The 12,845-nt window shown below is 44.1% G+C and overlaps 2 protein-coding genes across 4 annotated transcripts in view; one reads left to right on the top strand and one right to left on the bottom strand.

The window, feature by feature from the left end:
- SPAG16 (sperm associated antigen 16) overlaps positions 1-12,845 on the bottom strand; it is a 350,605-nt gene that overhangs the window by 12,346 nt on the left and 325,414 nt on the right. The gene's annotated exons all lie outside the window — the stretch shown is intronic.
- On the top strand, positions 1,465-3,056 carry LOC109368447 (uncharacterized). The gene is made up of 2 exons (XM_019616894.2): positions 1,465-1,983; positions 2,397-3,056. The coding sequence occupies exons 1-2, from the start codon at positions 1,465-1,467 to the stop codon at positions 3,054-3,056; spliced, it is 1,179 nt and encodes a 392-aa protein (XP_019472439.2).

Genomic DNA, 12,845 nt, shown 5'->3' with positions numbered 1-12,845 from the left:
GTCCTTTTATAAAGTCATACAGTCAGTTCTAGATCAAGTTCTAGATCACATTGCCCAGGGCTCCATCCAACCTGGACTCTCAAGGCAGCCTGTCCCACTACCTCACCTCTCCCTCAGCAAAAAACATGCCCCTGAGATCTAATATAAATCTCTCCTTAAGTTTAAAACCTTTCTCTCTGTCCTATCACTAGCAACTCTTGCATAAAGTTCATAACCCTCCTCTTTCCAATCTCCACTTCAATACAGGGACACCACAATGAGGCGTCCCCACAACCTTCTTTTCTCCATGCTGAAACAAACCCAGTTCATTCAGCCTACCTTTACGGGAGCAGAGCCCTAGCCCTTGGATCATCATGGTGGCCCCTCTCCAAGAGCTCTGCACCCCTCCTGGGTTTGAGAACAGGGCACAGGGCTGATCCAAGTTGCCATTACCAAAATGCCAAACCTTTTCCTGGGGATGCTCTCCAGCTGCCTGCCCTCCTGTATGAACACAGGGCCAGGGCTGTCCCACAGGCATAACTCAACATGTGTTTTTTTGGAAAACTTCACATGCTTGCTGCCTGCACAGCCCTCCCATTGGCCAAAACCTCTGCAAGGCTTCTCTGCCTTTGAGGGGCTCAACAGCTCCTCCAGCTTAGCACTTTCCTCAAACATAGATGCACTACAGCCCTGCATCCAGACACTACTTCTACATCACGCCTTGCCTTTACAGAGAAGGCGCTTGATCCTGTACAGAGGAGTGAGAGTTAAAAGGCTCAGAGAAGATCCCTGATTTCCTTGGCTCACTTTCTCTGCCTCTAAAATACCAAAGAAAAGCAAAGGAACCAAAGAGCAGTTGCACACATCCTGTTTACGCCATCAGCACAGTGTATTTTGTGTCTTTCTCCATGCTGGACCTACAGAGCAGCCTCTGCACCGCTTCTGACACTGCAGAGCACCGCTTGGGCACACAGCTACTCCCTTGCACAAGCTGTGCTACGGAAATCATGCTGCACTGGCAAGAGGTGGACACAAACTGGGAGGAAATGGCTGTTTTATTAGGGTACCAGTGCTTGGGAAAGGGATTTCAGCCCCATCAGCAGAAGTAGGGGGACACCCAGGAGGCCAGCAGGGAGCAACCTGGGGGAGAAGACAGGGAAGGGGCAGCAAGGCCTCGATGAGGGCTGGTCTCCTTCCAACACAGTGCATTTGCCTCACGACTCAAGTTCAAACATCTGTGGCTCAGGGCAGGACCAGCAAAAGTGCTGTGCAGTGACATCGGCGGCTCCAGCCCTGCCTTCGGCACCGCACGCTCATGTCACAGTGCCCACACAAGGGTGTCATGGTGACACCTAAGCATCTCCCACCGGAACCCCCAGGCAGTGCCGCCACATTCCCCGTGCCAGCAGGCAGGGCGGACACTGGCTCGCTGCACAAGTGGGTGCACACTCACTCTTTGGTTCAAATCAGACAAGAGACACTGAAATGGAGGCATCAGCTGCGGAAACAGCTTCTGCTGCTGATCTGGAGGAGCTGTTTGAGACCTCGGGCTCCGCTTCCACTGATTCGGCAGCTCACGACCAAGCACCAGCTGGCCATGCTGCTGAAACACCAACCGTGGAAGGAAAGGACTCACAAACGTTTCCCAATGAAGAGGAAACCAACGGTTTCCCTCTGAGTCCCTCTGAGGAAGGCGCTGGCCAAGCCAGTGTCTTCTCAGCCCTCAGCTTCCCACAGAAACTCTGGGTGCTGGCCGAAAGTGACCAAGTGAAGAGCATCTGGTGGGGCCACGGAGGAAACTGCCTCGTGATCGAGGAACAACTGTTCATGGTGGAAGTCCTGGCCAAGGAAGCGCCTGTGAGAGCATTTGGCTGTACAGGCATGAAGAGCTTTGTTCGCCAGCTCAACCGCTACGGCTTCACCAAAGTGCCACGGGACCTGGAAAGATCTCCGTCCCTTCCTGAGTTTCTGGCTGAGGAAGAAGCCACTGCTGCCCAGAGGAAGGTAAGGGCATCCATTGGTCCCCACACGAACGGCCCTCACAACAAACTCACACAATACCTTGTCTCAGTCAGCCTGAGCTGTAGGACTGAAGGGACCCATTGGTGTGGGGATACCTGGCTCAGCAAAACACAGTCGTTCATTTGCTTTTCCCACTGGCCCTGGCTTTGTACAGCACTGCTTAGTAGCAACTACAGACATCGGAGGGCTGTTAACAGTGTTTACCTCCCAGAAGCAAACGAGAGCATCAGACCAGCACTCTGAAGAATACAACTGCATCTCAGCTGAAATTAAGACACCCATAAGCCTTGTCCATACCCACACTTGCCCTCAGCCATTAGCACCGAGTTCCTCTATCTTGCTGTCCCTCAGCTCCACACTGACACCACCTAACTCTTCTCCTTTACCTTTTGCAGTTACTCCTCTACTCCTGCCCACTCTTCAGGAGAGATGACCCGGGGCTGTTGGAGCACTGCAAGCTAAGAGCGGCCCGGAAGAGAAGAGCTGAGGCTGCCCCTAGCCCGGGCCTGCAGGAGGCTCTGAATGAGAGCCCCCAGAAGAGCAGCCCAGGATCCCAGTCCACGCAGGCAGCAGCTGCTGGGCCAGAGAGGAGCCTGCAGGCAGCAGAACCACAAGGCACGCAGGCAGCAGCAAGCGTGGGGCCCCTGCCGGCCAAGCTCCCCAAGACAGACAGCCCCGGGGCCTTGGCAGGCTCTGCTCACAGAGCACCAGCGCCACAGCAGTGCCAGGCCCTGCCCTGCTCCACGCTGCCTGCGAGCAGCAGCCCGATGCTGGGTGCTGCCCGTGCTCCTCCACCGCACGCTGCTCTGCCCTTCGTGCTCCCCACTTTCACACCCGGCTCTCCTCGGCAGGAGCTCTCCCAGGCACCGCGTGCAACACCACAGCTGCAGGCTGCCTGGGACGCCCTGCCTTTCCTTAGCTTCTGCTTTGCAATGGCCATGAGGGCAGCGGCCACGATGATGCCAGCACACCGGCAGCCCCGCGCAGCCCCGCACTGCCCAACGTGCAGCTGCAACCAGCACCAGGCAGATGCCAGCCACGGCACGGCCCCGTAGTGCTGGACCCACTGCACGCAGCACCCCCTTACTTGTTCCTAGTTTGTAGCCCATACGTACATGTGTCTGAAAAAAGAATTTTTCAGTAAGGAACCTTCTTATTTCTCATGTTCCTTTATTTACCTATTTACCTATTTATTTGTTTAACGTTTCTGGAAATAAAGCGTTTCAATACGAAACTTTTAATGTTGTCTTTGTCCTTTTAGTCTGAGTTCAAGTGTTTCAACGGCTTTCAAGTTTGGTTCTACACTTCCTGGAAAGACACTCAGGGTTGACGTTTTAATTGCAGCAATGGCAAGGAGAAAAACAGCCGCCACTTTTATATATAAACTCTAAATCCCAGACAAATGCATCCAAGGTTTATTCATATTTCTCTCTGCCATTCCTTGTACAGTGCTAATAGGCTTGTTAGGGAGCTAGGTTTTTTTCACAAGAGCTTTAGCAACCTAACGGAAGAAGAAAGGCCAGCATGCATAAATGGAATTTCAACAGGCACTTTTAAACAGAACCTTTTCCCAAAATTGTTTTTTTTTTGTAATTGAAAAATGTCTTTCAAATGGAACCACTTAGCATAGCTCTGAACTGTATCCAGAATGGTCATAAACTGCTGCTCAGAGGCTAAGGGCCAAGACTTTAACTTCAGATATAAACGCATTAGTGGATGCCAATTCTGCTAGCAGTGAAATCTGGCCTAATATGCTTGATATAAAGATTTTGTTTCTTTATTCCCATTTCTGCTTGCAACATCAAGAGAAGCACTTAAAGCAGAGCTCAGATGAAATATTCCTTGAGAAAACTCACCATGAAAACTCTATCCAAGCATGCTCTGCTCTGCTTCAAGCTCAGGAGTGAGCCTTCACCAGACTCCCTTGCACTTCATAGCACAAACAGAACAAGAGCCCGAGCTTCAGCTCCACCTCCTTCCAGCCACACTCCTTCCATGACATTGCCCATGAATTGCCTTGTCTAGCTCTCACCACCTCATTCACGTAGTAAGTTTTATGCTGAGGAGTTTATTTTTGCACCGTAACAATCCATGCTTGAATCACTGATGAAATCCAAGGTCCTAAAGACATCAAGTAATTGTAATAAGTAGCACGAGAAAATCATTTAACTCTCACAATCTATGGATTAACGCAGAATTCATGGAATTCTTTTGTTATTATAAATACAGTTTAAATTAATCTTCTGATCTGCTCTATTAAAAAGCAATCATGGTAAAAGTGCATTTACTAAGAACCAGTTGCACGATGTGGAGACAGAACCAATCCAGGACTTAACTACTACACACTCACATGGAGATGACTGAACAACTGCTTTTAGTTTGATTCAGAAGCTGAGCTGCAGGAAGTAGAAAGAGCATTGGTGATGAAGCTGCCCTACGCACAACATCACCAAAGCTTCTGTAGGTTTCTCCCTGCCTGGATGCTGATGCTTTTCAGGAAATCTGGAATTACTGTTTCACAGCTTTAAACAGCAGCTTTTAAACTCAAAATTAAATTAGAAAAAAAAAAAAAAAAAAAAGACAAGAAGACCACGGATTGTTGTGGATACTAAAGAGAGATTGTCCCAAAATTAAAATCACATTTTTCCGTAGCACCTGAAGACCAGCAATGCAAATACTGAAGTCAGCGCAAAGTGTTTAGCATTAGATTTGAATGAACAAAAGAAATCAATGGTAAACTCAGGATTAGGACCTGAATCTCTTTCTGAGAACATTAAATCAAGCCGGTAAACCTGCTTTTGAAATTCTCTTTGTGCTACACGGATCAGTTCTCATCACACAGATTGCCTCAGTAGGATTCATGGGGTAAGACTTTAATTCCTCTGAAAGGCACAGGCATATTACAAACAGTTAGCATCATCCATTGCCTGTACATGCCATTTGTAGACCCATTTGTCTTCCACACAACTGTATTTCAATCTTATTTTCATTAGTTACCTTACTCTATTTGGATTAATTATGAAATGAAAAGGAGCACCGTTATACACAGCAGAGATGAAAAGCTGGCAAATGGAGGAGCGTAATCCACTCCTTGGCTCTCAGAACAAGCTATAAATCCACACCAGCTGCAATTTGCCACCTCTATCTCAGTTCAGCTCCTCCAGCTTTGCTGGTCTGAAAACAGAATGTGGTCTTCCTGGCTTTGCATTGCTTACTGGTATTTTTCCCTCCCCAAAATTCCATGTCACCGCCTCAAAATCCAGACACAAAACCTCTAGTTGTTGTTCTAAAGCTTGCCTTAGGTTTTAAGCACGAGAACAATCAAAAGGAATGAAGTCTGAGGAGGGATTTCTTGATGCATAAGGATTGCCTCTTACACCTCAACTCGCTGTGACTTAATAGTAAAGGAAAGTGTAGAAACCTGAAACAATTTCAGATTAACCTGGTTGTATCTGAAGGGTAAATTATTTTTAAGTGTGTAATATCAATCAAGAGGCATAAACTGCTTCAATTGCTTCCAGAGAAGAGGAGGCATTAAGGATTTGGTTGAGGGAACAAAGACCAACCACAGAGCAGTGTCATAGAGAAAGAAAGGATCCTACGCAACAATCAGATGAGATCTCCCCTGGGGGACAGTGCCATGGGGGGGTGTTCCTCCAGCAATGATGGCTGGTTCCCACTGATTTCCAGAGTTGCAATGTGAAATGGAATTGGCTGATTGATAGCAGCCATTAGAAAAGTAGCTAGACAGCAGCAGGAAGGAGTTAGGAAAAACTGCTTGCCAAGTAAGTGCCGTGATATCCCAAGATGAAGCATGAAGCTGTCTGCCCGTACGTTCTTGCCATCGCTTCACAATTCAGCATTCTCATTTCCTTCCCATCTATTCTGCAATTTCACGATGGAGCAAAACAAAGACAATGTTGTGAACGCACCTGATTTGCTTAAAGAACGGAGATTCATTTTTACTCATCTCATTTGTATGTGCATGAACTCTACCAGCTGCATTTATATTGCCTAGTTTGCACAGTCTGGGGCCAACCGGAATGGTTTCAAGTAAAAGTTATTCGTTTAGCAGGAGCAGGTAATTCACCGACTACCTGAATTGTTTAGGTAAATTCCTCGTACTATCAAAGCTTTTGCTTCTCATATGCTTACACAGTTTATCTATAACTCTCTAAAATGCACGTCTAGCATCATTTACTGCCTACTCACAGCTGAAAATCCACAGCCGGGTTTTAAAATCATGGCATCAGAAGCAAAATACAACGAGTCCCAAGAGTCATCTCTCTCTGCTCCCACTACTGCCAAGCTCCAGATTTCTGATCTTGAGGGCCTGATGGAGAATAAATACATGTTTTGTGTTTCATTTATCTCTACGTTATTAAACCCTGTTTGTGCTTCTCCCAGATATGTGTAACGACGTGAACTTATTTCACGCCACAATGGATCGTGTCATCAAAAGTCATTATTCCCATTGGAAATGCCATGGCTGCTTACAGGCTTGGGAGCATTCGATATTCCTGCCTCAAGATTCTGTGATGGGAATGAAATTCACAGTATGTAGGTAATTACATCTGGTCCTACACTGTGAAGATACAGGCACTCAGAGCCGAGCATGTCAATACTCTGTGTTTATATTTTTGCAAGATAGGAGAAATTCAATTTTATTCAGCTATCTCCCAGCGACTTTCTGCAACTATGTATCAGCAGAATTTTTTTTCACTTTTTTTTTTTTTATTTTAAAGATAAATTGCATGGTGTGCTATCAACGATACTTTGAATTTAAGAATAGAACCTATTAGTCTGTCACTCTTCCAGAGACACAGACCTTGAAGAGTCTGAAGAAGCAGTCTTTATGTGACAGCATAATAAGGATGTCAGGCCCCCTTCCTCCTCCCCAAATCTTCTTGAATGACATTTTCCCCAGCAAGGAAAATTAATACACTTCAGAAGTTATAAAGTGCAGGAAAACGTACATCAGCCATCAATATGACTTTCTAAAATGAAGCAGCGTGGAAACCACATTCTTAATCAACTTTCCTAAAATGTCCCTCTGTCTTTTACTAAAAAAAGAAGGGAAAAAAAAAAAAAAAAAGGAGAAAAAAAGCTTCATAATGCTTTTAGTGTGTAGCATTAGATTTGCTAGTGAAGTGTGGAATATTTTTCTTCTTATGTTATTAAATTTCAAAGACACACTCCTTAGGGCTTGTCTTAAGTCTGTCATCTGCTCTGCTCGTAAAGACTCTTACCACTTGGACAGCTCCATCCCTCCCTGCGGATCCCACCGGCAAATCAATCACAGCGGCCCGGCCTCTGCTCCAGGCAGGCTTTCTCAGCATGCCAGAAAATGTTTGTATTTCATCACTGCTTAGCTGGCTTTTGTCATTGCTTGAGAGTTGTCTGTATCGCTTAGCGAGGAAGGGACACGCACAAAGGGGTTATCTCCTTAGTGTCAGAGGCAGCGCGCTTCTATTATTGGGAGGCGGCAAAGAGAGCGGCTGGTATCTTGGAAAGGATGGGGAAAAGTTATCAAATTTAACTAGGGTAAAATAATAAGAAAAAAGTGAAAGTGGAGATGGATATAAACAAGAGGGAAACGATGAAGGATTAAGGAGCATGAATCAGGAAACCGTTGTGTCAACAGGAAAAATAAATGTGCTATAAAAACAAATTGAGGCAAAAGGAAACAAAATGAAACAATGCCAGCAGATTCAACTTAAAAATAAGAAGCAAGAATCATTATTGATGTTCTTCTCCCCGCCAATACCCTCTCTATTGTTTTTGAGCTGTAAGTAGAGAGGAATATGTAAATTAATGCCCTGTTGTTGAAGAAAACTAAAGACAAGCATCAGTTCAGGGAGAAAAGCACTATTTCTGACTTGATGATGGTAGGAAGCTTCACTTGCTGGTATTTCTAAGGACCCCACAGAGGGTCAAGCATCTGAGCAAGCAAAAGACAGATATCCTTGACAATGACTCATGTAAACTAAAAGGATAAATATTCCAAGCACTTCAGTGTTTTCACTGACCTCTGTGTGTTCAAGGAAATAATAAGACTTACCTAGGAAGCCAACTTCCCCAACTGGGCATAGGGAACGTGATGGAGAATCAGAAACTGCAGGAGAAGTCTGTGAGCAAGCCATGGGACCACCGTTACATCAGGGATTTATCCAGGGCTGAGCTCAGGTTTGGCATCTGGCAAGTGAAGTACAGGAAAGTCTAGAAAGGTGTTAAAATGGCTAAAATCTGAGGTTACAACGTTTCAGAGCCAATACAGCATCAGAACAACTGCCAGCACCAACTACAGACCCTCAAACACTAAGAGGCCCTCAAACACACAGCTGCATTGAACCAAGCAGACCCAGGAGCATCTTTGGAGAAAAACTGAGAAATGTCGGATCCAACTGACTGAGTGCAGAGACATAGTTTCTATATATTTCAGAAGAACCAACTGGTCAGAGGAAAAACAAATGCTGCCTTTGCACTGTACTGGAAGTTGAGAAGGCAGCTGGTAGTTGGTAGCAGCCAGAAGTACTGCCAGTTTCCTGACCAGCTCCCTGCAAAGTAAGACAAACAGAGATGAAGGATGACGATGTCCCTAGCACTGAGCAATAGTCGTGTTATTTTGTGTTTAGAGGAGGAAGTGTAGTTGTACCATTACGAGAACTGCTGACAGCTTCTGTTATTAATGGTCCCATGTGTGTCTCCTGCCATCTGTGATGGGCGGAAGATAGTGATCTGCAGGCAGTTAGTGATCTGTACCAAAGTTAGCTCTCCTGACTATTACTTAACGAAAAGGCAGATTTTTCTGAAGATCAGATGTGTGTTCCTTGGTGGCTCTTAAGAATGCTCTCGATACAGAATTGTGGCCCTCTGTACCAGGCTACAGCCCCTCTTCATTTCAATTTAGTGTTTGTCCAGGAAACCTGACGTCTGCGTAACCGCAAATGGATGTGCTAGGAGACAGTCGGGCTGCTCTCCCCTCAGCCTTCACTGCTTGGGCTTGTCTACTAAAGCTTTTGCTAGAATTGCAGTTTAGACTCCGCTGGGGTTAATGCTTTCATTAATTTTCTTTATTTTTGCCATTCATTTGTTCTTTTTTTTTTCTTTTTTTTTTTTCCCCCAGAAGAATATGTAAGTCATCCAAGTTGGAGCTAAGAGAACAGTCCCACATTTCCTGCAGCAGCCATCCAGACATTTCAAAGACTCAACTTGAAAACTGATCAGAAAACCCCAAGAGCAAGCTGCAACATGACTTGGATTTCTTGATAAATCTATAGAACCCAACTGGCACAGAGGTTGATGACTGCTCCAAGCGTTTCTGCAAGCACAATGGGAGAGGCAAGCATGGAGAGGACTGAATTTCAGTGACAGGTCAGGTGCCAGCAGAGGTGGCTTTGCTGGCAGGCTAGTTAGGGCTCCAATTTATCCAACATAATGAACACACTTTCTCTCTCCATTCTAAAACGAAATTAGAATCTGCCTCTGAATAGAAAAGTTGCTCAGTCCTCTAATTTACAGTCTGCTAAACACACAAAATGTATTAAGCTTCATAATGTTTGTACTGAGGGTCTAATCATGCTAAAAATTGTGTCTTTACAGAAACCTTCAGGCACAACATTGCAAAGTGATGGCTGGATTTGCACCTGCTTTGGCTGCTCTCAGAGCTAGCATTAAAGAAACTCACTGGAACAGGAATAGATGACGTCCAACCTTTCTTAAATGAAAGAAATGAAGGGTTTTGAAAGTAAAGATGAAGAAAATTGGCCAGATTTTTTTTCTTTTTTAGCCTTCTGAAATAAATAAAATAAATACAAATATTTTCTACTCTTTGTTTATGAGGGAAGGCTAAAAACATCACTGTAAGGTCAATTACTGTACACAAAAGTGAATTAGTGACAGTGCAGGAAATCCTTTCATCAGTTATTGCAGACTGCTCTCAAAACAACGGACCCTGTATTTAATTACATTATTCTAATTAATTTTCAAAGAACATTTATGGTGGTAACACTCAGAAAAAATAAAAGCAGGCAATAAAGATTCTATCCTGAGATGCCCTGGAAAGAGCACAAAATGACCAAGGTGGGGGTAGGGAGGAAGGACTGCCCAGCTAACCAAGTTGCCTTACAGAAGCTCAGCCTATGACTCTTCTACTGCATTTGCCTACCATGTTATTTTAATCACATGTAATTACTGACAAACAAAAACAAGTCATGGCAGGGGAAGAACTGGAATAAAGAAATAATTAAAAGCATCCAGAGATTTCTATTAAGACCCAATTTAGGAGAGTCATTTATTTAAATTTTAATATTGCCAAGCTAGAACATAATTTAACCCAACAAAGCTCAGCTTTTATTTAGGCAATCATCCTACTGGATTAATATTATGGTTAAAAAAAAAAAAAAAAAAGGATAATATTTCTATTTATTCTAGAGCTGCATTAGTTTAACAGTGCTCATGCTGTGCCCATTCTAGTGGATGGATCTGTGTTTTAAGGATGTCCCACTCTGTACTCAAAGCCTTGTCTCAGGCTCTCAGCAATGCAGGGATGTCAGCCCAGCCCATGTCCACCCCGGGTGTGCTCAGCTCTCCTATCACTGTGCTATGGATTTTCAGCAGTGTAGCCCAGCATAGCACTGGTGTAATAAGGCAGAGAATCAATCTCTCTCTTTTATTCCTGTCTCAGCGCTCACCTGGAACCTCACAGGCACAAAACAGAAAGCTAAGGGTTTCCTCATGAGACAAAAAAGGTGAAATGCTGCTGTCAAGCTACTGCTTTGCCACAACATGATCCTTACAAGCATCAGAAATAAAGGAGATCAAACCAGTGCATATTCTCACTCGTTTACATAAGGTACCTTTGAGAATAAAGCTGGCTGCAGAATACTTGGAAAGAAATCACCGCAAGGCAGATCTGCTCACCGTTCTCATCTCACGGTCCTTTTGCATGCAGAATTCCCATTAACTTGTGCATTTGAAACACAGACAAGATTCTACACAAACCTGCCCAGGCATCCTACATGTATATTCATTGAGGAACCAGAATAAACCTCAGTCAGGTACTGAATATTTCTCTTAAAGAAGACTTTGAAAATACAATCCAAATTCTCTTTTAGATATTATGTTTGAAATTCAAGAGCTGCACTAAGAAAACAGGAAGGTTTTGGAGGACAATCTAGGACTCCTATTACTTGCAGGTAGATAGGAATCACCCTTTCCATCCATCCATCCATCCATCCATCCATCCATCCATCCATCCATCCACGCGCCCATTCATTCAAATATTAAATGAAAGGATGGTTGCTGTTCAAAGAAGGTTGCTACCTGCTGGCCAGAAATCTTCCCCACACCATATCAACTCTAAATTCTCCATTCATAGGGGTATTACATCATTTTCTGCAGCTTCTGGTCTTGGCTACTGTCAAAGGCAAGACAAGTGAGCAGCTCCAGGTGGACCATCGCCCTGATTTGCCACCACAATCTGCACGTTCCTACAGATTTCTGTATTTAATTGAATTTTGATTTTGGCTTTACAAAAACAACTCCTAGGAGCAGTGGAAGAAAGAGAAGACAGTAATTTCCCCAGAATGTTTTGCAACAATTACAATTAAAGTAGACTATCAAAGGCTTTGCCTCCAAATGGTTTTAGTAAGAACTGTATAGCATCATCTAAAGTCAGGCACTAGAAACTCGCAGCCCGTTGCACTGCATTTGGAAGAAGAGTTTGATGCCCACTCAATTGCTCTGAGGGTGCATTGTGGCAAACCCCCTAAAAGGTTAACCTGGACTGCAATACTTCTTGGTAGTAAAGAAAGCACTGAGCACAGGGGATGAATGCTAACTTAGCGAGGCTGATAGCGCCAAAAGAGTTTCTATCAGGAGCAACGAAAAATTATCCCTGGGGTTTAAGCTAAAAAGGGCACTGGATGACTTCAGAAGTAAAAACCCTTTTGATTTTAAATCCTTGTAAAGCAAAGTCAAGTTGAACCTGTCATAATCTGAATGGCAGCTTCATTTCAAATCCCTCAGAACCTATAATGTTCTGATTTTAAAGGTTAAACAAGCAACAGAAACACAGATTTACTAACCCCTACTGTGCCTCCCCCCAAACCAGGTAAAGCTAAACAGACTATGCTAGCTGGATGCCAGACTTAACATAGCACCTGAGAGCTAGTGGTTAGGAGGAGGAAGGAGCTCTGCCCAGCTTAAAGTGATGCTTTTTCCCACTGATCTGTGCTGGCAACACTTTGCCAAGAGGGAGAAAGAGTTTTTGTCAGAGAACTCTTTAACATACATGAACACATGAGGAAAACATCTTGTTTCTCTCTGCTGGTCTAGTCTGTCAGAATGAACAACTCCCATCCCAAAGCAATTTCCTTCTGTTTTATTAAAATGTTTTGTCCTACAACACACTGGGTAAGGTTATTTACAGATCTCTGATTGCTTTTTTTTCTCTTGAAAAAGCCCGGGAGCTATTTCTCTCTTCCCTCCAGGAGAGGGAGGACTCATGCTAATTAAATTCACTTCTCCCTGGGAAGGGGAACATTATTCTGTACTACTGTTTTCATTACAGTCATAGAAGCTCTCCTCTTCTTCACAAAGCAAGAAACACAAATGACCTTTTCAATGTATGATTTCCAGACAGAAAGGATAAAGACAAAAGAGTTTAGAAGGATACACGGGATGTATGTAGATAGAGGAGACACTTCATTAAAACTCAATTAAAGGTACGTGAATTTTCAGTATATGAATATTTTCCATTAGCTTCCAATGAAGGAAGGTCTTCCAAGAAGCTATTCATATGGGCAAAGGTAAGCATGTGTTTTACAGTACTTACATAGATC

The sequence above is a fragment of the Meleagris gallopavo genome, chromosome 7 (genome assembly GCF_905368555.1).
Source record: "Meleagris gallopavo chromosome 7, MGAL_WU_HG_1.1, whole genome shotgun sequence".
Taxonomy (NCBI): domain Eukaryota; kingdom Metazoa; phylum Chordata; class Aves; order Galliformes; family Phasianidae; genus Meleagris; species Meleagris gallopavo.
Note: the sequence above shows the minus strand (reverse complement) of the source record. Positions and strands in the feature narration are given on the sequence as shown.